General features: G+C 43.0%; 1 protein-coding gene across 4 annotated transcripts in view; it reads left to right on the top strand.

Moving 5' to 3' along the window:
* arid1b (AT rich interactive domain 1B (SWI1-like)) overlaps positions 1–26,758 on the top strand; it is a 50,529-nt gene that overhangs the window by 5,298 nt on the left and 18,473 nt on the right. For 2 of the 4 annotated variants that reach the window (XM_041975401.1, XM_041975402.1), the window contains exons 2-11: positions 763–954; positions 11,128–11,271; positions 12,386–12,499; positions 16,349–16,598; positions 16,687–16,770; positions 22,520–22,675; positions 22,749–23,094; positions 23,487–23,678; positions 24,895–25,022; positions 25,101–25,210. In XM_041975401.1, the coding sequence (XP_041831335.1) occupies positions 763–954; positions 11,128–11,271; positions 12,386–12,499; positions 16,349–16,598; positions 16,687–16,770; positions 22,520–22,675; positions 22,749–23,094; positions 23,487–23,678; positions 24,895–25,022; positions 25,101–25,210 (1,716 nt within the window). Of the gene's footprint in view, positions 1–762; positions 955–11,127; positions 11,272–12,385; positions 12,500–16,348; positions 16,599–16,686; positions 16,771–18,672; positions 18,855–19,368; positions 19,419–19,541; positions 19,688–22,519; positions 22,676–22,748; positions 23,095–23,486; positions 23,679–24,894; positions 25,023–25,100; positions 25,211–26,758 lie in introns of those variants that run through there. The other 2 variants (XM_041975404.1, XM_041975405.1) reach the window with 2 other exon arrangements.

The raw sequence follows: 26,758 nt of genomic DNA, 5'->3' as shown, positions 1-26,758 counted from the left end.
CACCTACTATTATGTCAGTGTGTCAGATACAGTGTGAAGTGCATCCAGGCTTGACTGCGACTACAACTCACAGTGTCCTCACAGCCTTTTGGACTGCACAGGCTTTCTGATTGCTGCTGCAGAGGACAGTTCAGATTTGGCTGACGGTGTACCAGACTCATGAAGATCTCTGAAACCAGGTAGTGGTACCTGCAGCTCAGCAGGCCGACTACATCCCTGTTAGAGGAACTGTGTCCATCACATGTTGATGTTAGAAAGCATCTGCCTGTTTGGATATATTCAGCAGCATCAAGCTGACGGCCATATAGTCATTCTTTAGCATCAGTTAACTTGCTGTCTCCATGCAGCATTTTGGTCACATAAATCTGACTGGTAGACGCTGGATTAACCAGTTGGTGGTTTCAGTTTCAGTCCGAACACCTCTGTGTTCTGAAATATTGAAAACCAACTAATAACGGCCAAAATAACTGGGAGTTGTGGTTGCAGGCTCCTCACTTTTTCGGTAAAATTAGATTTATCTGCTAAAGTTATTTCATCCAGCCTGCTTCAGAACACCAACGGGCCTGAAAACAAACAAATGGAAAAATTAACCACCTTCACTCATCCATCTGCCACCCCATCATTGGGAAACGCGCAGCTCTGTGGGATTGTCACCCACGTTGTGTTTGATCTTTGAACTTTCAGAACATTCCGTTTAACATTTGCAGAAATTCTGCTGAAGTTAAAAATGAGCATCTTCATTCAAATGTTTGTCTTCCTCAGGTGCCGTCCATGGACCCGATGGCGATGAAGCGCTCGCAGCTTTACGGAATGAGTAACCATCCATACTCCCAGCAGCAAGGGGCGCCATACCCAGGCCAACCGTACAGCTCCCCTGCCCCTCACAGATACCCCATTGGAGTGCCTGGCAGGGGGCAGATGGGAATGGGAGGGATGCAGTACCCACAGCAGCAGGTAGGGGGTGCTGTTTCTGCCATAGAAAGAATTAAAAAAATTCTTTCTTTAATCTGATGGTACCTGAACACGTTGGTCAGGAGTGAGAGACCCTCACTGGAATTTTCTCAACATTTTCAGACAGAAATCTGACTTTCACAGAGAAAACTACGGAGCCTGTCTGGTTACATCAGAAGAGAATATTTTATTGTGTGGCCACAGATTTCTAAATCATGACCACGTAGTGCTAATGCGCTGTTACCTTGCGCAGTGGTTGGCTAGTTTTTGTGATTCAGATTGTGCTGATTAAGTTTTCTTACTAATTATGACACTACACTTACTGCTTAATGCCTGAATTTATTTACAGTCATATAAAAAATTGTAAATAGTTACTATTACTATTGCTGCTATTGTTAGCCCCACACCCCCTTCTTTGTGTGTGTGTGTTATAAACTCCTCTGTCTAGGACTGTCCTTTTCTCATCTCATCGTTCTCTCAAGTCGTGGCTTCCAGGAGAAAAAATATTTGCACTGAAACAAACACACAACAGAAACTATTTCCATGTTTCCACTTTTTCCTCATTTCCAGTTATTCCTGCTACTATTTACCTGCTATCCTCACTAAACCAACTCCAGCTCAGCTGCTTTGTGGCGCCACCGTGCATCAGAAACGTCTTCTTGGCTTTATTCCAGTCATAGAGGAGCATTATTTTTCTTCTTTTCACACACACATAGAACTTTCTGCTCACTGGTTGATCTTTGGCTGCTCCTGATTGGACGTTACCGTCAATCTAAGCTCTCTGATTGGTGGAAAGATTGACAGGAAGTGGCTTCATCATCATGTCCAGGTCTAAATAGAGGTCTCTTAGCAACATAGTAGTGATAGTGATCTTTTTATGATGAAATGTGATAAATAATGTTGTCATTATTGTGAATTTACCAGATAGCCTCTTAATTAACACTACATTTCTTGGCTGGATTGTAAACCTCCTGGACGGGATATAAATGCCTGGAAAACACCCGTAGATCATCTAAAGGGTAGCTATCCATCACAGTTTACCCCAAAGAGCTACACCCCACCGTTCCTCAGAAACTGATGGTGATATAATAAGTGATGGTCCTTAGGGCGCCAGCAATCTAGCAAAGGGTTGATATACTTTCTGTCGATGTCACCAGACGGGCTCTGTAATAATCTGACCATTTAACAGAAGTCTGACTTAATAATGTGACTTTATCACATAATAAACTGCTGCAGTACAACAACCAGCAGAGGGGTGTTAATTTGTCAGGTTGTGGTTTTAGAGAAATAACTTCCGTTTTTTCGACTGTGGTTAGCCTTCAGTAATCTGCTGCAGTACCAAGTTGTATTTTTTTTGATAAATACAATAAACCATTTTAACTGGAGCTGAATTGCTGCTCTGTCTGACTATATTTCAGAATGTTCTGTTGTTCCCACTACTTTATATGAATTTTTATGGTAAAGTGAAAACTGCTTCTTCTGACTACAGGACAATGTAAACGGATGGGTTCATTTTGTTTTCTGCAAGCTTTTATTTTTAGTTTATTTTTCTTTTTGAGGTGGACTACATTAACTTCTACTCTGGTCCCTGGTCTGTGAATTGTTCCTGTCGGTTTCTGAGCCTTAATGTAAGATGCTATGGTCAATAATTGTGTGTTTCCATGGAGTCAAAGGGCTGGGATATGCTTGTGAATGCAAGTCTTCACGTCAACGTTCTGCTACGTTTGTGTACATACTTCAAACGTCGGAAGCATGGCGCCGCAAAAACGCTCAATACTGGAGGTCACTGCTAGGCGGAGTACACAGCACTTGGACTTTAAAATAGGGAAAAGGTCAATCTACCAGTTGCATTGTATTTCTGGGGCATCAACCTCCAAAATGCTTCCAGTTTGTTGCCAACTGTTAAGGCACGAGTGTTTCTCAATGTGCAGTGGGGAGGAAAAATCATACAGGTCCGAGAGACGGTCTTCAAAAATAACTGCCATTGTGTTTACCTCGTCCCTGTCGTGGTCACGCTCATGTCTGCATGAGCTCCTCTGGTGTTCAAGCCAATGTTGTGACTCGTGCCGTGTTTCGTACATGGACGCGTCGCTAACAGCAACTATATCCCAGTCCAAAGAGAGCTGTGTTGACTCACAGCATCCTCAGTGAAAATTGGTGTGTGCACTCAAGTATTGTTTTCCCACTGATGCTGATCAGAGCTGGAGCTGATCAAAACTTGACAAAAGCTGGATAGGGAATGTTTTGACCAGTGGAAAAAAAAGGCTCCTTCCTGTTCTTCATTCAGCTTCAGGAGGAGTTTTTATCTTCATATCTGCAGCTGATGGATCAGGCCTCAGAGTCCGGTTCTGTCAGGTATCGGTCCTGTACAGATCTTGGAAAGCATTTAAAATACACTACTCACAAAATGTTGGGGATATTTAACGTTTTCTATGTTGTCCGAATGAACCTGTAATCCATTATAATTTTTCTAGGTGAACTTAATTTGACCCTCTCTAATCTTTTAAAAGTACAACTTTTCAACTTTTCAATGTTTAAGTACTTGTTTCATAACAAGTTGTTCTCTCACAAGATGATTAACCACAAAAACCTGAAAAGTAATGTTCTGGTTCAATGAAAGCTTGTATCTTAACAGTCCTCTTCATCATCATTTAGACCAAAACGACCCGAACACATGACAAGTTAATGATACATTGACATTTTACCCTGTGGTATACCCACCAATGTTGTTTGGTAAATTATTTGAGACGAAGGAATTACCATCACATGATTCTACTAAAATCTTCAATGTAGCATCAACTTTTAACATTTCCTGTAAATTTCCCCCAAAAGTTGAATATCCCTAACTTTTTGTGAGTAGTATATGTGTCAAGAAATAATTGTGTTGATGGCGTCAGACCGGAAAACTGCTGCAGAGCAGGTCAGGCCTGGCTGCTCCAGGTCAGGCTATTCCTGGCGCAGGCTGAGTCCAGGTTATTTTTAGTTCCCAGACTGCTGATTGGGTCTGGTGCTGCTTCTCAGAGCAGGTGAGTTGACAGCTGTATATCATGCACAGGATCAGTGTGGTTGAGTCAGAATTTTAAAAAAAATATTTCTTTACTATCAGATTAAAATTACGAATGAATGAAGTCCTCCCTTCAGACTGTGAAAAGTTGGTATGAGTCTACAACCCAGCTGGGTGAGTTTTAGGTTGTTGCAGTTGTTGTGGGTTTGTGAAATGTGGTACTCCATTTTTTATTTTTTTATTTTTTTTGTTCAAATTAGCAAATTGAGGCGAAAAAATTGAGCTGCGCGAAGTTACCTATAAGCAAACAAAGAATAAAATACAACATAAGGAATAAAAATTAAAATATTTACACACAACTTTAGATTGGAGTTGGAATGACATCTTGATGAGGGTTGTGGTTGCCGTGGTGACGGCGATAGTCACGTGGTTTGCGGCGAGGAAAAAATAGGCAGCTTCGTGTCTGAATCGCCAAGAGAATGAGTCACTATGTAGTGTGCTATGTAGTGCAGCCCTACGTTGTGAACGAGGGGTGAAGGAGTAGGGTGGACATTCGGACACAGCCATAGTCTTTATCCAGACATCGGTTGCAGGTTGTGGTGCAGCACTTCATACCCTCCCCTCATTTAATATACCTCCATTGATTCTCCACTCAGCTCAGTGTTAATTACTCATAAAAACACTCAGCGGCAGTGTCCGAGTCACCTGATTACATCATGCAAGTTTATATTAAAGCAGCCAAAACTTCCTCACCTCCACTTTCCAACCATGATTGGCTGCCTGAAAAGGATTGAGGGTTGGTGGAGGACAGGAGTGCTGTTCTGACAGCTGTGAGGACAGACTAGATTACCTAAAAAACTAGGGTTTCAGCAGCCATGTTTACATACATAAATTTCTGCAGTCAGGTTAAATTTCTGATCATACCTGTAGAGTTTACATGAGTCTGAAAAAGCTGTTCCCATCATGACATGCGTTTACAAGCATCACGTGTTTAAACAGAATGAATCTGTTTGCGCAGAATTGTCTGACTTCTTGGAAACAGCAGAAGAAACTGATGTAAACAAACACAATCACGTGCATATTTATTGCTGTCTTATCGATTTTAAGTTCTTTAAAAATTTCAAGCAGTGTATTTGGGTCTCAAGTTATGTTTTGGTCTTGTCATGGTTTCTACTTGTCTGTATTTAGTTTTATTTTTTAAATAAGCTTTGAGTAAAGCAAACAGTGCAGTACAAGCCGTAACACAAACATACAGCAGACATAACAGGCATGTGCACTAAGGATAATTTCTATCTGAAATTTAGAATATTTCATGCACATCGGTTGGAGCATCAATTGGCATAACCCACCCTTCTCAGTTCAGAAAAAATTTTATCCGAATGACTGTGATTGGATCAGAATCTTCCAAGAGGTGTGTTTACATAGTGCATTTTTATTCCGATCAGGCTTTTAATCCAAGTACTTGTGTCCATGTAAATATGGATACGGTGCCTGAAAAGGGTTTTTATACTGTAGTTGTGGAGCTGCTGTTATCCCTCCACCCAAATGAGTGTGGAGGTGGAGGAATGTGATCGTTACTGTCTGTTGGCAGCACTACCCAAAAACTCCCAGCTGAGTTTTCTGAAACTTGTTGGAGCATGCGAACAGGAAGAACCTGTCAGGCTCTGGTGTGGATCAGGCTGAGTTATCAGAACTTTGGAGGAGATGAACTCTTGTTTAGGTGCAGCTGTGAATGTTTACTTTTACATCCTGGAACAACTTCAGCCAGTTTGTGATTCCAGTTCTATGCTGGTTCAACATGAGAACCTTGTAAGAGCCGAGCCAAGTCTAAGAACCGTGCTATAACTTCTCAGCGAGCGTCTGATCTGACGGCGGCTGTTTGTGGTGTCATGCCTCCACTTTTAGTCTGGATGGTCCCTGCAGAAATCATGTTTGATGGAATTAAATATTTTATACAAGGACACAAAAAGTTTTACTGAGATCCACCTTCTCTCTTCGTTCCTCAGTCAGCTGGACATAAATTCCCCTCTTCTGTCTATGGACCAGTTGTTCTAGTGCAGCCATGTTGGGTCCTGCTGTTCTGGGGTCAGTCATAGTCTCATATCTGCTGTAATCTCTGATCTGGATGGATTAAATATTTGTCTATATAAACGTAGCTACTGTTTCAATGGTTTCGTGATTGTAGTCTACAGCTGTGGTTCCTCGCTGTCCCTGAGCCCCTGCGGTTTTGACTGTGTAGAACCTGTTTGATTGTTAAAATTAAGGCTATGTCCACACAGAGACAAGTTGAGGTGTATCTGCTTAAGTTTTTTTTGTTTTGTTTGTTTTTATCATTTGAATTTCTTGTTGACATGGAAACAATGTTCAGGGAACCTGAAAACAAACTTTTGAAACCAGGTCCCAAAAGGAATAAATGGGGGGTTATCAATCTGCTCTACAACAATATTTTAAAACATTTATCCTTAGAAATAAAAAAATGTACTTAGTCGGCCTCAGCTAGTGCATCCAGTCAATTTTCACCCGTGTTCTGTGGATTATGAGGTCAGTGAACTGGTGGAGCTACAGTAATGGAGTAGTTCATGTCTGTCCTGGAAACCTTGAGTTCTCTTGCATCATTTCATCAATGAACATGTTTGAGAAACACCACAGTGCAGATGGGTTGTCCCGATTTAAAATAAATAAATAAATAAAGGTAAGGCTATATGTTGTTAGTTACTCTTAACGCTAGTTTTATCTAAGGACAGGTCTCGGAGAGAGTGCATTGTTTGTGGCAAGAAGCGGGTAATGAAGCATAAAGCCATCATGGTTTTCAGTACAGGCAGGTGGTGGAGGAAGGGGGTCTGTGGCTTTTTGATAGATGCGTGAAGGGTGTCTTCAAGGAAAGTACGTTGGGAACCACCTGTCATTAGACTTATTTTTGACTTAAGTAAAAAAAAATCTTGTAACTCTCTTAGCTGCTCCAAGGAGCTCAGAAGTTTAATTTCAGTTAATGTTGATTTTAATGAATCAATGTGAAGAAAAAGAGTTGGAGGAAACAATTTTCAGTAGGGCTGGGCGACAGGGTTGGGCGTTATGTAAATTTTTTTCAATCGCCTATCGCCAGTCCAGCAAATGGCGATAGGCGATATATTCGCGGACGTGACGTCAGAACTTTTTTGCGCGCTGAACACCTGTTGAAGCAATTTAGAAGACAAAAATGGAGGGACTTCACTTGGCCGAGTTTGAAAAATTGAATCACTGTAAAGACCCCATAAATAGGCTACAGTTATAGGTGAAAATAAAGAAGTTGGTCTTTGATTCCCACCATTGTGGTTATTGATTAAATAAACATAATTAATTTCCGAGTAGCCTACTTCTGTCATTTTTTCTTTCTGTTAAGTTTGAGTAGCCTAAATTGGTGCTGCAATTGGAGGCAGGTCACAGGCGGGGTGGGAGGTTATGCACGGTCCTTTAGTGTGTGCGCGTGTGCACGAGACTTCTGAAAGAAGGCAGCACCAGGTATGGAGAGAGGCTGGATGATGGAAAAAAAAAAAAAAAAAACTCCCGACACCTGCTGCACGAGCCACAGCGTGCGCCTGCGTTGTAGCTAACTAAACGTGTTGGCTCATGTACATACATACTAGGGCTGCCACAAACGACTATTTTGATAATCGATTAGTCATCGATTATTTTTTCGATTAGTCGACTAATCGGATCATATATAAATTGGATACAAAACCTAGATTTTACATCTAATTTACATATGATTATATTATGAGGTATATGCTAACTAAAATAAAGACGATTAAGATGGTAGTTCATTAAACCTTTAATGAAATATGCAGCCTGTAGCAACAAACACGTATCATAAAGTGCAAACAGTTGATGGAATAAGGATAAGGCACTGGCCAAAACAACACAAAATACTTTTTTTCCATCATCGGTATGAGAAAGTAAGTTTTACGCTAATGTTGTTAGCTTAGCCAGTTAGCTTACCTAGACGACGGTCCACCTTCCTCGTTGTCGCAATCAGCCACAATGTGCTTCCTTTTCAGGTGGTCGTGCATCGGACTTGTACTGTTGTGGAAGGCAAGTTTTGCCTTGCAGATAACGCATTCGACAGCTTTTTCTTCTGTTTTCTTAAAATGTTCCCACACTTTAGAAGTCCGTTGCCGGGTAGCCATGATGATACAAAAGCCCGTCTGGTTTTACTTCCGGTGACATCACGTCTGACCCCGATTACCTCTACTGCGCATGTGTGCCATGGACAGAAACGCAGAGGCGGCAGTGGAAAATGCCGCTGCAGGTTTCTTTTTAAAATAACGAAGCTTCGACTATTAAATTAGTTGTCGACTATTAAAATAGTCGACATAATCGTGACTAGTCGACTAATTGTGGCAGCCCTAATACATACATATATATATCTCTCTTAATATCGCTCTTATATAAACGATCGTCGAATGGCTCAGCCTATCGTCGATGGTCAATACATTTGTTCAATCGCCCAACCCTACTGGGCGATTAATCGTGTTTTAATCTCAATTACGATCTGGGTTTTCAACGATCATAAAAATGAAATGATCTGATTATTTTTGTTTTTTTGCAGTTTCCTCTTGTGCTGTTTTCAGTTGCAAATCGAGTGCCACTGGCATTGCAGTGCTCTGCTGCAGACTCCTCCCACAGCCCGACTGCTTTAGTTTTATTCAGCGCGAGTTGCAAACACCTCGCCAGTTAAGGGCTGGACACACAGGAGGCAACGTCGCTCCTTCTCCATCATTTTCTATGGAACTTGCGCGAGGAAGCGAAAATCGCTGCCCTCCTCCAACCAAGCGACAGGCGACATTCGTGCATGTGAAATGTTGCGCTCATGCACGCAGACGTGCACACAGGGGCTTGCGATGTGACACGAGAAAATAGAAAAATGTTCAATTTTTGTGAGTTGCGACTAAATAATCCACCAGCTTCCAGAGACACAGAGAGACAAATGTTATAAACAAACAAACTTTTTTCTCAATTAACACAGTGAACAATACGGGATTTAAGAAACTCATCAACACTTTGCACAAACAGCATCACTGCCATTTTAGTGGAGTGTTTCTGCAAGCTCTGTATGATGAGTGTCATGAAAGTGTTTTGAAAGACGTGGCGACAGTTCGATGTTTCACCACCGCTACGGACCTGTGGTCAAGCCGCACCATAGAGCCATATATAAATGTCACGCTACATTCATTTTATTGACGCGGATTTCAACGTGAAAACGAAATGTCTAGACTAATTTTTTCCAGATCACACCGGTCAGAACATAGCTGCTGGTCGGAGGCAAACAAAAGCTACGGGGACCTGGTGGAAAGAAACTAGTCTGTATTACCACAGACAACCCTTCAAATGGCACTCTCTTTCTCTAATCGTGTTAAATAATCAAGATCTCAATTTCAGTCAAAATATTCGTGATTATCATTTTTCCCATAATCAAGCAACCCTAATTTTCAGAATTTTAAGCTTCAGTTTGCTCATTGTTTTTCTGATTGGACCTAATGTCCTTTTTATGTTCTGATCACGAGAAATGCTGAAGGTTCTTGGTTTGCAGAATAAAACATGTTAGTGGTTCGGAAGGTGAAAGATGATGTGTTTCGTTTTCATTTCTCTTCTCCTGGTGACTGAGCTCCTCTGTCACAATGCAGCTGATGCAAAAACCAGGTCTGACTAGTTCCAGGGCATCCATTATGTTCCCAGGATGAAGAAAACCAGGATGCTAGTGTCCATGGAAACACTCTGAACATCGTTTTCATTTGTGGAAGCACAAAGATTCCAGCAGTGATCTGACCTGAAGGAATGCATGAAAGTGAATTAATGTCAGGGTGACGATCATGTGATTATTTGGTGGAGCTGCACAGAGACTTGATCCACCAGAAGGTCAAGAGTCGGAGGTCATCGGAGTTGAGCTCGGAGTCATGGGAGCTTTGTCGATGTCAGACTGACAACATGTTGACATCCAAGAGGAAGTCCAACACTTCCAGGAAATGAAATATTTAGGTCACTTTCCAAGAACACAGACTGAATTGATGTGATTAAACTTCATCCTGAGTTTTTAATCAGTTTAAATTATTCTTCCATTTGTTACGTTTGTGGATAATGTTTCCTTTTTCTTTCATAAATTTGTCCTCACATTACCAAGACCTATAATACCCACTATCCTCAGCAGCCATCGTTGGAGAATACTTACTCAGACTCGGGTTTAACGTTGATCTGAGACCTGTAGAGACGCACGTTGTCTCAAGATTCACATGCAGCAAATTTTCCAGCAAATCTACAGAAAACAAAGTATACAAATTCACCTCCAGGTCCTTTCTTCGTGTTTTTTTTTATTTTCTGCACAACTTCATTCTTTCTATCTTTCCCTCGTCACCGTGCCCAGTGGAGGTTTTTATCTGCACATCTTCGAGTGAAGAATGCCTGTTTTTGTTTTAATTTCAGCAGTGAAGGAACAGCAGGAACTTTCCTCAGTGATGAGTGAAAATCGGAGGTCCACATGTCAGAGGAGTAATTCTGAGATAACTTTGGACCTCAGTGGAAATAAAGATAACTTCTGTCTCTACAAAGGCCTTAAATATTTCCTGTAGGCCAAAACATTAATGGATCATTTTTGACTTGGACAAGCAGATTTGATCAACACTTTCCTGCTGCTGAATAACAGAAGTTTTATTTTTTGTTTCAGCCACATCTTCTGTGGAATAAAAAGAAAAATGGTCTGAAAAGAAATACAGCCCTGCTCTCACCACCTGTTATCTTTTGGATCCATCCACTTCCAGCACCTTCCAGATATTTAAAGCTACATGACCAAACAGGAGTTTTCTCCTCTGTGGTGGTTGATTCTAACCTGCCTTTCCAGATTAGATCTGCTCAGACTGTGGAAACAGAGTGACTTCTTCTCCATCACGTTAGTCCTAACATCCTGATCTTTTTCTCCCTTTTTTTAAGGCTTACTTTCTCTACTTTTGGGTCTGTTATATTTTTGATGGGTTTAGTTTCTTATGGATGTTTTCTTTTATTGTTCTGGTTTGTTTGTTCATCATTGTTCATCATTTTGGTACAACTTCTGTTTTACAGGAGCTTTACGAATGTAAAATGTCTTTAGAACAGCGCCTCCTGCAGTTGATCTCCGGTGATGACTTGTTTCTCTCGTGTCTCCTCAGATGGGTTCTCAGTTCGGCTCTCAGCAGCAGAACATGGGCGGGTACAGTCAGCCGGGTCAGCCGCCGTACTTCAGCCCTCCACAGCAGCAGCCTGCTGCCCCCAGCCAGCCACCCTACATGCAGCCCCGCCCCCTGCCACATCAGGTAGGCTGAAATACTCAACACACACCCTTATACCTATACACACCAACTTCCATCACCAACTGCAGGTGGCTTTTCAGGAAAACCCTGTTGGAGAGCCGAAAGAACGAGACTGAACCTTTTCTGGGTTTTTATTTAGATCAGACTGAATGATGATGTCACATCACAGCACCAAGGATTTCTTTTTGGTTGGATCATTTCTTGTTTTTGTTCCAAAGAGTCTGAATTTTTCTATTTTTTTCTGTGAGTGTGAAAAGCTGATTGTAACCAGCAGAACAAGTCAAAGTGATATGATGCTGCTTCATCTCAAACACACATTAACCCATTAAACAGCACTAGATCTCCTTCGAAAGCGGAGACCCTAAAAGCCTATTTATACCCCCTTACATACCTAAATAGTGACATCTGTTTCATACTTCCATGCGTCTTTTGTGTTGCCATAGTTGTTAAGTCACTTCCTCCGCTAGTGGGCAAGTGAAGTTCAGAGTTTACTCCCGCGAGCCGACATCAGTTTCATGCATCGCTATGACACGATACCCCCTTCTGTGGTTTATCATGTCACGTTAACAGTACCAGCGATTCAGTGTTGTCATGGATTCAGCTTGAGTAGCAGCTGCAGGTGAACAGGAAACCCCACTCCTCGTTTCATCAGCTGAAACAGTCACATGAAATGTTTGTCATCAGCTGGAGGCTGATCCAACCCCAGGACCCCTCAGGATGTCTCTGGATGTTGATCGAACATCATCAGTCACAAACACAACTTCACCTGCTGAAAGTGCCAAACCCCAGGTGTGTGCGTTTGTGTGTGTGAGAAGTCCAGAAAATAAAGTCCAGTTTAGGCAACATAAAGCCGGATTTCTACTGAGACTTTGTGCCTGAATGAATTGACGTTGGCTGAGATTGGAGAGAAGAAACTCCTGATGGTCAGAGTTCACAGATCCCCTGTTTCAGACTGAAGGAGCTGTTAACGCCCATCATATTCATCCCTCCCCCAAATCCCTCCTTCCTCTGCTGCGTGATCAGAGTCAGGTTCTGGTCCAACAGAAAGAAATGTTTCCAGACTTTGCTGCTGTTTATTATCAGAGTAAAGATGGTTTGTCCATTTGTGTCCATGCAGGAGGTGCCTCAGGAGGCGTACGGGGGGAGGGGCAAGTCTACCGCTATGACTCCTGGGAAACCAAATCATGAGGACATGAGTCTGAGCCAACAGGAGAGACCGTCCAGCCTGCCGGTGAGTCAAAACACACAGAAGGTTTAAGAAGACAGTGGTTCTGTGGGTCACCTTTACAACAATCTGCTGGTTCTGATTTGATATGTTGATCAGAAAACGGTAATCTTTTGAATTTTTTTTTCCCATTAAAATGATGCCCAGTTTTTCTGAAGAGCAGATGTAGTTCAGCAGGTGTTACAGAGGAAAGCTTTTATTTTCAGTCCGGTTTAGTTCAGAAGGTTCCACTAAGGGACCTGCAGATTTGAGCAAAGAGAGAGGCTGATAGTTTGGTTTGTGTCCCAGTTGTAACAAAGGTTTCAAGATGAGAGCAGCAGTTTGTTTAGGGCTGGTGGAGCTGAATCACACCCTGACTGTGTGACAGATTGAAGAAGTTCTGACCTCCCTGCTATCTGATACGATTGTCCTCCAGCTCCTTGTTGTCGATAACAACAGTATTCCTTTCTCTGAAGCTGCAGTGTGCAGAGACCACGCTCTGGACGCCTGAAGCTCCCTGCTGGGTCACTCTGGAATAATACGTCCAAGTGAATGAATAACTGAATGAGCTGCGATTTACATCGACAAGACGGCTCATCTTTAACGGGCTGTTTGGTAATTGTTTGCTGGCATCATATGAACTCGACCAGGAAACTGATGAGGAACTTTACAGCTGAAGTGGTTCTGATTCAGGACCAGTGAAGACTGTTCAACAGCATCATGGCTTCTCATCAAGGTCAAGGAAATGATAAAGCTGCTTTTTGGATCAGTCAGCATAAGCATGTATGATAAAAGAATAAAATAAAATAACAAACAGTGGTCTTCATGGAGATCTTTGTGGGCCACCTGAATTTGTACAAATGTAGAAAACAAGGATTCACAGAACAGAATTTAAATCAGAAGTCAAATCATGCTACAGTTGTGCTTATCAATGATCTGATTGATGAAGAGAAAACAACCTCTACCCTTCATCGTCAGCCTCAGGTTGGTCTTCATCTTCAGGTGTGAAGTCGCCACAGCTCCATGATGTTACTGTGAAAATGAATAATTTAGATATTGAAGTGATGATCTTGTACCTGTAGTCAGTGCAGCTACGTGTCATTTATTGAGTTGATGTTTTCATCAGGGCACGACGACATCCGCAGAGCCATTTTTTTATACTATCAATCCAAAGACTTAAAAGCTTTAATATAAATAAATAAATAAGCCAAACCTCCCATCTGAGAAGCTGAGAAACAGTAACAATCCCTCACTTCATTCTGGCTGATTATATTTAATCCTCGTTGCACACCTGGATGTGTCTGGAGTTTTTTCTCGACAGAGAAAATGTGTATGCTCATGAACTCGGCATCAGGAAACATCAGAGACTTGAGTGGAATGTTTTCCTGTCACACCTTCATCACATTTCATCACTCTCTTAGAAAACCGTCAGAAACCTTTCTTTTAAGCTGCTTAAATGTAATCACCTGCAGCTCCAGCTGTGAACTGCCCTTTTTCTTTCTGTCTCCATCCATCTTTACCTTTACCTTCCCCTCACATCCACTCTTTTTCCCATCATTTTTTCTGTTTCTCTTTCCTCCCATGTCCCTCTTACTGCGCCGCTGTCCCCATCCTCTTCCTCTATTCCGTCTGCTCCCTTTTTCTCAGAGACCCCTTTAGAAGTCTTGCTGCTGATGCAGTTGCCATGGCGACTGTTGGTGAAGGAGAGAGTTCCATTTGCAGGAAGAGAAAATAAAAAACTCAACAGAATCATTTGCACCCGAACATCTCACAGACTCTTAAATGAATTGACTTCACATCAGAGGTCATTATGTTTGATGTTCAGTGTTCTCCAGTTCAAACAGTTCAGACTGAACTCACTTCTGGATGATGATTGGATCCTGTTATCATCATTGCAGCCATGACAACCAAGTCGTCAAGGGAGCATACACACACCTAAACACAAAAGACACAAAGGTTTATAACCTGTAGCTCAATTGGACCAGTCAGTTATTTGAAAACTAAGATCCAGACCTGAAACTGACTGGAAAACCATCTTCTTTGATCCACTGGGCTTTCCCACATTGGTACGCACCTTGCAGAGGTCTGGCCTCCTGCTCATTTTAAACAGCTATGGTGTTTTTGCTTTACCAGTTTTTTTTATTTTTTTATTTTTGTGGTAAACATTGAAACCTACGCAGGTGGCAGCGAATTGTTTTTGTGATTGTTTTTAAGCAAATATCCCAGGAGAGAATTAAGAGTGCATCCGTTTCAGCATCAGAGTGGCAGAGAAGTTTTTCATTGAAGTAGACATACGGACAATAATGGCCATTGGTTGATAAGGAAAAACTTTTTTGCTTATTTCATCATTTTTAAAATTCAAACAAAATTCAACTGCGTAGTGAAATTTCTTGTCAGTGTGAAGTCTGCTGGCTGCCATGACGACCTGATTCCTCTTCTCTGACATCTGGTTTCATCATCTGTAAATTCTCTCATTCTGGCTTCTGTATTCTGCAGAAAAGATGTTGACACTGAATTGGTGCATCCTCTTGGTGAAAGTGTGTCTCAGTGGCACTAAAACATGTTAGAACCTGACAAACACACAGACTGAAAATATTCTCCAGCAAGGTCAGTGCTGTGGTTTATGGTTTTAATTAAACAGATTCTGATCCTGACTTTCTGCCAGCGAACTGAGCCACATTAAGCTACAAACAACCCATAATGCATCACTGTATAGAAGGCTGTTACTCTTATCACTTCTGTCTGAAATGGCATGTAAATGCACAGTGACTGAAAAATGTTTATACACCAAAATTAGTTTAGCTTAATAGTGTTAGTTTCTCTGAATCCATAGCTGATAAAGCTGAACACACCTGTCAGTGTGATCATGGTGTGTATTGTGAGAAGGTGGAGTAAATGAGGTGGAGCTGTGGGCTTCATCAGTGTGACGGAGCTGCAGACTGCTCCTCTGAAACTGGAATGCGTCCTCACAAAGATATACAGTTACACACACACAAGGACTGGAGCTGCAGAGAAACACATTTTGACTCTGCAGCTCACTCTTTATAATTAGAAATGTGTGTGCGTGTGTGTCTGTGCGTGCCTGGTGCAGCACAGCAGCTGATTGGTTGAGCTGTTGGCAGGGGCGGAGGGAGACAGGAAGGGAGGATTGGTTGCTCTGCTGTGATTGGCTGGCTTAGGGCCCAGGGGCAGATGGGAGATTTAAAAACAGTTCTTCATTCCCTCTTTTTCTCCTTCCTTCTGTCTTCTATTCTCTTTTTCCTCCTTCCTTCCACTCCATGATCGATAACATGACAATATTGGTCATTGGAATTTGATCAGTTAAAGATTGGAAAACCTGCCCCTGATCAGGGTTCTGATTCAGTCTGAGAGGAGGATGAGGAGGAGGCTCCAGTGTTTGCAACATAAGAAATCTGCTCCTCTTTTCATCCTGTTTCTCTTTGCAGGAAACTCTGAATGAGCGATGAGTCTGTTCATCCAATCAGAGCCTCAGAGGCTTTAATGAAACATGGTAATTATTCCCATAAATCAGTGAGCTGCAGGCGAGAACGGCGACCTGAGAGAAGTTGATCTGCAGCTGGTTTACTTTTCTTTCCCTGTGTCTGAACACAGCCGTGCAGTAACAATAAAGTCCAGTTTGATTGCTTTTGAAACCACCTGCACCGGTTTCCATGAATTCACTGTTTTCTTTCCCCCTAAATATTTCACACACTTCTCAACCCTTTTTGTCTTTGTGTGTAAAGTCTCAGAACTTTTGGAATATGACCGAATGTGGAACCAGATGTCACATTAATGCTGCTGCCTTGATGTGAAAATCTAAAACTGGGAGTTGGAAGCTGAGCCAATGGAGTGATGATGGTGTGTCCTCTGTTCCAGGATCTATCTGGCTCCATCGATGACCTGCCCACCGGCACCGAGGCTGCGGTTAGTTCAGGGGTCTCGGGATCTGGCAGTACTCAGGGCGATCAGGGAAGTCGAGGGGCACATTCGCCTTTCTCCCCCCATGTCTCGCCCCGCCTGCCCCCTGCAGCTCGCACGGGACCCTCTCCCTCCCTTTCCCCGTCCCCTGCTGGGTCTGGCAGCCAATCACGATCGGGGCCATTGTCCCCCACCTCCAGTGGGCCAGGTGGGATGATGAAGAAAAAGACCACTGCATCTCTGAATTCAAACATTGAATTAACTGCGTGTGCTTTTTGTGTGCATTTGTGTGTCAGGCTCTCAGCTGACCCCCCAGGTCTCTGGTCCTGGATCAGATGTTGGTCCTCATTCCTCCCAGTCTGCCATGTCTCAGGAAAGAGGTACGCGTCATCATCATCTTCATCTTGTAGTGGCATCACTGCTTCTGCATTTCTCTTAGTTAATGTTCATTAAATAACAGTGTTGTGTTGAGGTTAAAATTTTCGGCTGAAGGAAATGAAGGCAGACATAGTCCTATTACAGGAAACTTATTTATTAAACTTTACAATAGATCTTTCAACAGCCCAGTTTCCACATGTGTACTCAGCTTGTTATAATTCTAGGCAAAAAGGAGTAGCAACTCTTAATAAAATGTTTAAGTTTGACATTGATAACACAGTCACATCCAGAAGGCAGATTTTATAATAGTTACATTATCTATTCAAAATGTTAAATTATGTATTATAAATATTTATAGCACACATGATCCTCATAGTCTCACCTAGCGGTCTAGATGAACCTTGGTTAGATGAAGAGCTAGCATTGTGTGAGGATCTAGTTATCTCTGGCCTGCCATTCATCAGCTCAGCCATCAAACCACACAAGTGTTTTAAAAGCATTAACATCAGTTCCTCTTCAATGGCTTGGTGGGGATTTCTAAAAATAACCAAGACTTTAATTATTGCATGTAAGCTTACAGCCCTTATGGATCAACCCTGACATCATACAAAACAAAAATATGATTAATTTCACTGAAAAATGAAGGAATAAAACAGAACGTATAATAGAAAAAGGAAACTTCTTGTTTGATATACTAACTTCACAATAAGGAATCACTAAATTTGTAGAATACCACCATCAACCAATTAAATTTTCCGCTACCTATCAGGGTAGCAAAATTCTTGAATCTTAATCTCTCAAAGCTATTATCAAAATATATAGATTATTACTAAGCTAGAAGATTCAATCTCTCTTCAACTTCAAAATGGGAGGTTGACTTATCCAGTAACTTTAATAAAGATGAATGGTCACAAATACCTTTAAAATGACTAAGAATTCAACTATGCAACTAATAAAATTCAAAACTCTGCAAAGAACTCATTATACAGGACAAAGGATGTTCAGGGTGGGTCTATCACAATCAAACATTTGCTGACATTGTACCGACAACACAATTGACAACTACTTCCATGCCTTGTGGTCTTGTTCACCTGTCTGCAGGTTCTGGCTTCAGGTATGTGAAAACATGGTTTAACTGTATATCCCTGCAAACCCCGCACTGTGCCTGCTAGGGGACTTGGGTGAAATTAACATGGTAATTATCTCCGCGCACATGATCCTCACAGTCTTATGCATTGCAAAGAAAACTATCCTTGTGATCTGAAAAACCAAAATGAATCTGTGTATTCAGCAGTTTAGGAACCTCTGACTAGAACACATCAGTATTGGCCCCTTTCCGACTGTAGGAACCTTTTGCAGTTCCTATAACCTTTTTGGGAACCAGGTCGTTTTTTCGCCCATTCGGACGTAGGGGTAAAGGCCCTCATTTCCTATAACCATTTTAGCTCCTACTCCGAGGCAGGGTCTTTTCGAGGTTCTATAGGAACCCTCATGACGTGATTGGTAGCGAAGCCCCTTATTACTCCCACCATGTTTAAAAAATCACGGTTACAGCTGTGGACGACAACAAAAAGAGCATGCTATACATGGACCGACGAGGAGGTCAAAATTTGCTTCTGACTGTCTACGCCACAGAGGATATTCAGAGAAGTTTTAAAGGCTCGCAGCGGAATATAAAAATGTTCGCGACAATCCGTTCTCAGAGAACGCGGGGGTAACGCGAAGCAGCGCACATATAAAAAACTCACACAAGACTACAAATAAATAAAGGACCACGACAACTGGAGTGGGACGAACCGACCAACCAGTAAATTCGACAGCTTGGACCACCGACCTGCCTACTCAGGCAAAGCCGCAGCAAATGACACCTGCGTGCAGAGGCCAGGAGGTTAGTAAACAGGACAAGAAGCATTAAAGCTTCTTTATAGACCTATGAGTTGTTCTCAGATACCATCCAAATAGCTGAGCTGATCTACTTCACCTGTTTTCCATCATTTTTGTATATAATATGGTTCTGATCCATGTGAGGGAGCCGAACAGCATCCTGGATGCTTCTGCTACCACCAGCCCTTCCCGCATCAATCAGGTAAAGAAAACAGATTTAATGCATATAAAAATGTCTGCTCTTGATTATTTATTTTCCTTTTGTGTACGGTGACCTTGAGTGTAGAAGGAAATAAAAGTTATTATTATAAGTTAAAATAAAATTATTATTATTATTATTATTAGCATTAGCATTAGTATTATTACTATTATTATTAATATTACTATTATTAATGGAGATAACAAAGTTAAATGTAAACCATGTATGCTCATATACAGATACTTGATTAAATGGAAAAAGGGGAACTGTTGGAGCCACACAGAACTGATTGTAACAGCAGACTCAGTCATTTCAACTGAACTTAATCTTTTTTTTTTTTTTTTTTTTTTTTTTTTTATTAAATGTTTAATTCCAGTTTAAATGACTGCTATTACAACTTGTGCACTCCTGGACAATTGAGAATTTTACACTATATATTAGGATGAAAGATTGGCTTCATTAGCCATCCTTCATTTTTATAACTTGTATTTTAATTCTAAAATGTTTATCCATTCAGCAACTACCAGAGCCAACGTCAACCATCAGCCAGCACCAGCCAGCTGCCAGGTAAAAACATTCTATTGCATTGTACATGCATCTTGTTGAGTGTTACTAATACAATTCAACATATTTTATTATAGTTGCTGTGTGTTAAGTGTCTGTCTCCACCCCGTTTTTTCCATGAAATAGGCAAAGGGCCGACACTCTTCTGGCTGCTGTGCAGGACAAGCTGTTAGATGCTGAACAGCAGAGGCAAAGTGATGCAGCTTCAGCATGCTGCAGGTCTTCCAGGAACAGGCACAAAGGCAGAAGAGCGAGCAGCTTGACAGGCAGAGGTGAAGCCCCAGCGGGGATCTGTGATGGAGGGTCTCTGGGTGTACTGGACAGGATGGCAGGAAAAGCCAGTGTGATATGCAGAATCATATATGCACAAGTAAATAGTTATTTTTGCACTGCTGTATTCACTATAAAAAAATAAATGACTTTGTAAAGAGTCTGAAGTTTTCAGTTTTGTCCATTAGATGTGGTTTGGCCACGTCTATAAAATATTAGCTAATAAAAATATTGAGTAGTTATTAACCTATAATAGCTATGAAATATTAAATAATCCATCTTTGGTCACTACATTTTAAGTCTTATCACTGGGTGTAAATTACATTAGTTTATCAACTTTATAATATGCTCCATATCACAGAACGAAGTTTATCATGTTTAACCAAGATCTGTCATCAAATACTTGTGGACACAAATTACACACCTGTAAACATTTCACCACCCCTTTCTACATTTTAAACTTCATATACGCTAAATCTGTGTGACTATGTCCTCATAATTCTAAACCATAAGTCAGTCACAACCAACCCTTCAGTGACGGATTTCTCCTTAACCTTTCTACTGATGATTCCATAATGCACACAAAGCTTAAAGCAGGTGATGAGATCTTTATTTTGCACATAACAAAAAAAAAAAATTAACAAATGATGCATTTTCTAAAGAACATTTTCTCTTTAAATGTGTACATCATGTATACATGTCTGTCTGTCAAACTTCCAGAACATGATGCTTATTATGAAGAGGTGTGTAGTGATTAGCTGGAAGGCATAAGGTAAAGCATCAAGGCTTTTCTCCACCTCCTTCAGTATCTGCAGCAGGTGGGTGTGTCCATCCTTTCCAGTGCAGATTCAGGCGGCAACAGATGTATTGAAATGTCTCCTTGGACATACAGAAATGCTCTGTCCACTACTCATCGGTAAAATTGGAAACAACCTTTTACCACCAGGCATCAGCTTTGCTCCGGACCAGCCGGACGGTGAGGAGTGTTGTTCAATGAGCCGCAGCAACATCTGAAATGCAGAACAAGCGTTACAATAAACCTGCTGTCTGAAATATTCACTTATTGTAATATGCTCAACGCAGACAGTAGAAAACCGTCTGAAATGTTTACTTATACGACATGCATACAATCAGCGCATGTTTAATAAGTTAAACTTACACGTCATCTCCTTTGTCTGCGGCGCATCTTCTGCTGCTGGATTCTTCATCTCCTGTCAGTTATTAGAACTGCGTTCTTAGAACTTTTCTGTCCGAATGAGCCTATTGATAAAATGTCTGCCTCCTCAAAGAATCAGTTAGCTGAATTTTACTCCCTCTGGTCCCCTGTGATTAGCTCCTGCACTTAGTGTAGTTGGAGGATTGTGAGGGGGTGCCTTATGGCTGCGGGTCCTTAGTAGTTTCCCATGGTGGGGATCTGGGCTGCACCACAGTGGCGGTGGCTCTGTGTCCGGCCCGGTTGGGGGCTGCGGGGGGCCAGCAGGTGGGTTTACCTTGTGGCCATGTGAAGTGACAACTGGTGGGGCCTGGGTTGGTGGGCGTTGGCCCTAGGCCTGTGGGCCGGACTATTGTGGGGCATGCTGGGTGGGGGTTCTGGGCTCTGGTGCCTGAGAGTGGCTACCTCTCTTGGGGGTGGAGGGGGGGCCTGCCTGCGGGTGGGTGGGTTAGTGCATGCCCGGGTGTCTAGTTGCTGGCCCAGTGCCAGGAGGGGTTAGGGGTTTGAAGCGGGGCTGAGTGGGGTTCGGGGGATCGTAGGGGGTGGTGCAGGGGTGTGTTTAGGGTTGAGACTGAGGTTTTTGTGTGAGTGCGTGTGTTTATGCTGTGTGTGTGTGCATGTGTGTGTATATCTGCCAGGATGAGTGGGAGTGGGCAAGTATATAGGTGTGTGGGGAAGGGAGGGGTTACATGCACTTGTGGGGGAGGCCTACGTGGGCCTGGGGGGTGGTGGGTCATGGGTCTGGGCTCTCCCACTGGCCTCCTCCCCCTCATCTCCGTTCCTTCCCCCCTAGGCATGCGGTGGGCGGGTGCCTTCTGGGGTTGGTGGTGACTCATTGGCTGTGGTCGCTGTCAATGAGCTATCCTGGTCATGGGGGACGGCTGCTCCTGGCCTGTCTTGCTCTGGGGGGCCCCCGGTTAACAGGGGTGTGTACTGCCACCAGCGGCTCACCTTGTGGAGGGAAGTTTGCTTCCCTCTCACAGACACATATAATGACTTAGGAGGCGTGCACTTCATTCTGGGTGGAGCAGAGGGGGCCATCCAAGTGGCCTCATTGGCTGCACCCTGTGACGACTCGCCTCTCAGTTTTAATTACACTTAGACATCAAAACAGAACACACAAACAACTTCTGGGGGGTGTGCCGTGTAGTGCATGGTAGGCAGGGCTGATAAATTGGCCTTGCTCCCAGCACAATGTGGTCACTGCCCATCAATTTTAATTGCAGACAACCCACATTTCACAAACAGCCATGAGCGGGGAAGGTGAGGGCAATAGGGTCTTCTCATACCGCTCTATCCTGGGTGCTACCGGGAGCAGGCAGAGGGAGGTGGTTGCCCCAGGGGCCAGGATCCAGGCTGGCTGTGCTGATGGAGTCTGTTGGCTATTTGGGAATGCCCAGTCTGCTGCAAGGGGTAGTTTTATTGGTGGCTAGGGGGTTGGAATGCAGAATCCATTAGACACACTAGACCTCTACCTTTCTGCCCCTTAAACAGTTGAAACTCCAGTCACACTGCTTCTGCTGCTAACAGTTTCCCTCCACTTCCAGTCTTTGTGCTAAGCTAGACTATTTGTGCTGCTTCCTTCTCCCCTCTCTATATCTCACCATTGTCTCTTTCTCAGGTTTCAACCTCTCCATGCAGCGCAGCACCTTGGGGTCCCAGTTTGGTCTCCAGCAGTCTGCTCCAACCATATCCCCTCACCCAGCACCAATGGGACCTCTGCACCACAGTTCCTACCAGCAGGGCAGCCACTCCTACGGCCAGTATGGCCCCCCAGGTACGACATGTTGAAACTGGACTACAGTGGAATAAATATGTCTCTGTCTCATATCCTGCATCACTCTCCTCAGGTAATTACCCCCGGCCCCCCCACTATGGCGGGGCGCCCGGTGCCAACTACAGCGGCCCTGGCCCGGGGCCCGGCCTGACCAACAGCCTTGGGCTGAATGCCAGCAGCCCTATGCATGGTCAGGGCCCATCCACCCCCAGCCGTGGCCCTGGACCTGGCACTGAGGGCCGCCCATATCCCACAGCAGCCGGCATCACAGCCCCCACCTCCCCCAGCATGCCCCAGCCTGCTGGGCAGGACATGAGGCCTCCGGGGCCTAACGCCAGCTTCAAACCACATGAAATGGGTCCCAACACCGGACCAAGTGCCAACTCATCATCCTTGTACACGACCGTCGCTCAGAGCAGGTGAGACTGTCAGAGACAGATGATTTAAAAAAAAAAGAGCCCCACAGTGCTCCCAATGTGTGAAGGTCAACCATAATAGTTTATATATATTATATATAAACGAGTTGCTTAGCAACCACATAAAGGAGCATACAACCTGAACATAGTTTACAAGATCTGCTGAAGTTTTCTTATAAAAACCCCTGAAATCTTCCTAATACAAACATAAAATAGATCAAGTCAAACTTGAGGAGCACAGTTAATTTCCTATAGAAATGGATTAAAGTGAAATTCCAGTTTAAACTGAGACTGAACTCCAGAGGAGCATGCTCAGAGCGTCTCCGAGACACGACCATGGCTCGTTAGCTGATTTACGTTTTCACACGCCCTTCATCATCCCTCCATCTTCCCAGGACTCCCTTCACTCATTTACCTGTCTACAACCAGTCCTGGCAGGGGGATCCACCTGCCCTCTCTCCCACCCTTCACTCCTACCACCCCAAACACTACCACCATCCTCCTCTACCTCACCCTCCTCACCACTCCCAGCAGGGCATCAATGTTCAGTCACAACCCCCAGTGCAGACCCCCTCAGGGTATAATGGGTAGGTTTGTCTCCAGAGTCTAACAGCTGCTTCTTTTAGCTGGTGCACGTGTGTGTGTGTGTGTGTGTGTGTGTGTGTGTGTGTGTGTGCACGTGTATTATCACAGTGAAAAACAGGCTGTAGAAAGCTTGGTGTGTGATGAAGCTGTGTGTATCTGCTGGACACTGACTGATGGGATGTTTTTGTAGCCGGGCCAACAGAACCTGCATGCTGTCAGACGGGCTGCTGCTAATCAGTGTGTTTGTATGTGGACAGCTGCTTAAAGCTAACATCGTTCATGTTTTCTTCAGTTACTCTTTAATCTCAGTTGTTTGGAGGGAATAAGCCGGTGTGTGTATAGTGTGGTCAGCAGGTGGCGCTGTAGACTACGTTCAAACAGAAGCAGTGATGATAAATAAAATGTTTTCAGAAATTCTTTCCAATTATTTCACATCACGTCTGGAAGCAGAAACAGCTGATCAGTCATGTGACATCTTCTTTCGTCAGAACTGATTCAGGAAAATTTTTCTATCCTGACTCAAACATCTACTCATATTGACAAAAAAATACCAACCCTAAAAGTTGGGACTTGCCATCTCTGACTTCAACAAGTTGTTCACACAAACATTTACTGACTCATTTATACATTTATCTAGATAACTTATGTTATTGGCTGATTTTTTTATTTCTTACACATCCTAATTTGTGGAGCATTTTTAGTCGTATATTATTTATTTAGTAAATGTGCTATTTTATTCTTAACTGTGTTGTGCGTCATAATAGATCTCATTATCTGTCTGGATGTAAAACAAATCTGTCTATGGGGGCAAATGAAGAAACTGAAAATGTGATTTAAAAGCAGTGGAGGGAAACAGTAATGAAATGGAAATGAATGTGTGACTGTGTTTTAAGTCAGTAACACCTGAAGGAGAACATCAGCCTCTTCTTGTGTCACATCTTTCATGCTCATCCTGTTTCTGAGACTGAACTGAGCATCAGGTTTGAGAAAAGACTGCTCAGTGGGTCTGATGCTGCATGTTCCCCCAGTTGATCCAACCTGTCACCAAGCTGCAGATTATGAGTATTTTTCTTTCCTCTTATAACTGCACAGATTATGGACACTGAGGCTTTCGTACAGGTCTTATTTTCTCACAGTAACCGTCGGCATGAAATCTTTCAGCTAACCTGAAATCCCACCATAAACTTTTTTATATTTTTTCCTTCTCCGGTTGTCCAGGCAGGGCAGCTACCTGGGCCTGACACCAATGGGAGTAATGGGTCCTGGAGGTCCTTACAGCCAGCAACCAAGCAGCAACTCTGGGAGACTGACACCACAGGGACTCCCTTACGCCTCCTCATTGTCAGGTAGGACCACATTCAGAATATTCCTAAGGTTTTGATTGTTTCAGGGATCCTTGCCCAAGGTCTCTCTTTACCTTTCAGGCACCATGATGATGGCAGCAGAGGGGATCGGACTTCATGCAGATACCAAACAAAGGCCTGAGCTCAGCAAAGAGGCTGTTGGACCGGCTGCCGATCCACCCAAACCGAAGGTTAGTCTGTTGTTTTTGTTGAGCAATCACAGCGGCTGTTTGTTCGGCTGTTAGCTCTCATCAGCTCGTTCTAACAGATGCATGAGTTTCTGAACTAAATGTAGATGCTCCCTAACAGCATGGAAGATGTTCTTTGACTGTTACTTCACCAAATCATCTCAGATGATGCTCTAGAAATAATCTGGCCAACAAGTGAGAAACTGAACACAAATCCATCAACTTTTTTTTTTTTTTGCTCATTTACAGACACTTTTTAACCAATGTAATGGGTACTTTCTTTTTTTTATTTAACTAAATGATTGGTTGAGTCTGTAGTTGGTTCCATGGCAATGTGAGGAGGTCTCACTGCTCTGCTCCTTCTCTAGCTGTTTGAATGACAGCCCGAGTTCAGATTTTAAACCTGGGAGAACTGAGATGCTGCTGGGAATTCTCAAGCAGACATGCTCAGAGCTGCAGATCTGTTCAGAAAGTATGAAAATGCAGGATGAAACAAGCCTGGAAAAGTCCTAGAGACAGCTCCTGTGGTTGGAGGGTAAAAGTCCTGGTATCTGGCTGCTATACATTGGAAGATGTCCCTCCCTAGTTCCTCTACCAGCTGCTTCCAGAGGAATTCAAGCAGCAGAGACTCTCCTCCCAAATGAAGTTCAGGTGGTGGTTAGAATCTGCTCAAATCTGTCTGGAGGCCCCTGAAGATTCAGGTATACAGTAGGGGTGGGAATCTTCAGACATCTCACGTTTCGATAAGATTATGAATCAGATGGCCACGATGTGATTATAAAGCAACTATTGATGAATCTAGTTTCCCCTGACTACATGATTATTACTGCTTTCCGAGTGGAAACAGGGAACATGGTTTCTCATATTGTGACAAACAGTGAAGAAGAAAATTGGCTCGTCTATCGGTTAACGCAGGTCAGCTTGTGTTCCCACCACATCACAGTAAAACATGGAGCTGCATCAGATCCTATCGGTCGTGGGTTGATCATATTTCTACCAGAAATTTTACCACACTCTTCCATGTCTGACTGCGACACATTTCTACCTGCCTGTTGTCAGTCACCCACGTTTTGGTTGTGTTGAACCAAATCGCCCTTTTGCAGTGTAGTCCACTTCTGGTATTTAGTTTACTAGAAGTGAACCAAGGCCTACGCATTCACACCTCCCCAAACAAACTGGGCTTTCCAAGCAAACAAATATGTATTATTGTTATTTTAATAAATAAGCAGGAACTGAGTTTCTCCAACGCGGCGCTTCTTCATATTTTCCTTGTTTAGTTGCTCTCAGGCGGCTCCACTTCCCTGTTTTCCTTAGTTGGAGGAGGTGAGGATCCAGCCTTGATCCCAACCGCCACAAATCTTTTTGAGTTACAACAGATGACATGTTGCTGTTTTGTTCCTATAGTTTGAGTTGCTGCTGCTCAGTTTTACCTCCTCCTCCTCGACAACTTTTTTTTATGTCACTTCACAGAAAAGCAACGAACGACAAAGTTTCAGTTGCTTGTTAAAATTTGCAGCATTAGTAAACCTGGTGGTTTATGTTGCTTTTGCT

The sequence above is a fragment of the Melanotaenia boesemani genome, chromosome 22 (genome assembly GCF_017639745.1).
Source record: "Melanotaenia boesemani isolate fMelBoe1 chromosome 22, fMelBoe1.pri, whole genome shotgun sequence".
NCBI lineage: Eukaryota > Metazoa > Chordata > Actinopteri > Atheriniformes > Melanotaeniidae > Melanotaenia > Melanotaenia boesemani.
Note: the sequence above shows the minus strand (reverse complement) of the source record. Positions and strands in the feature narration are given on the sequence as shown.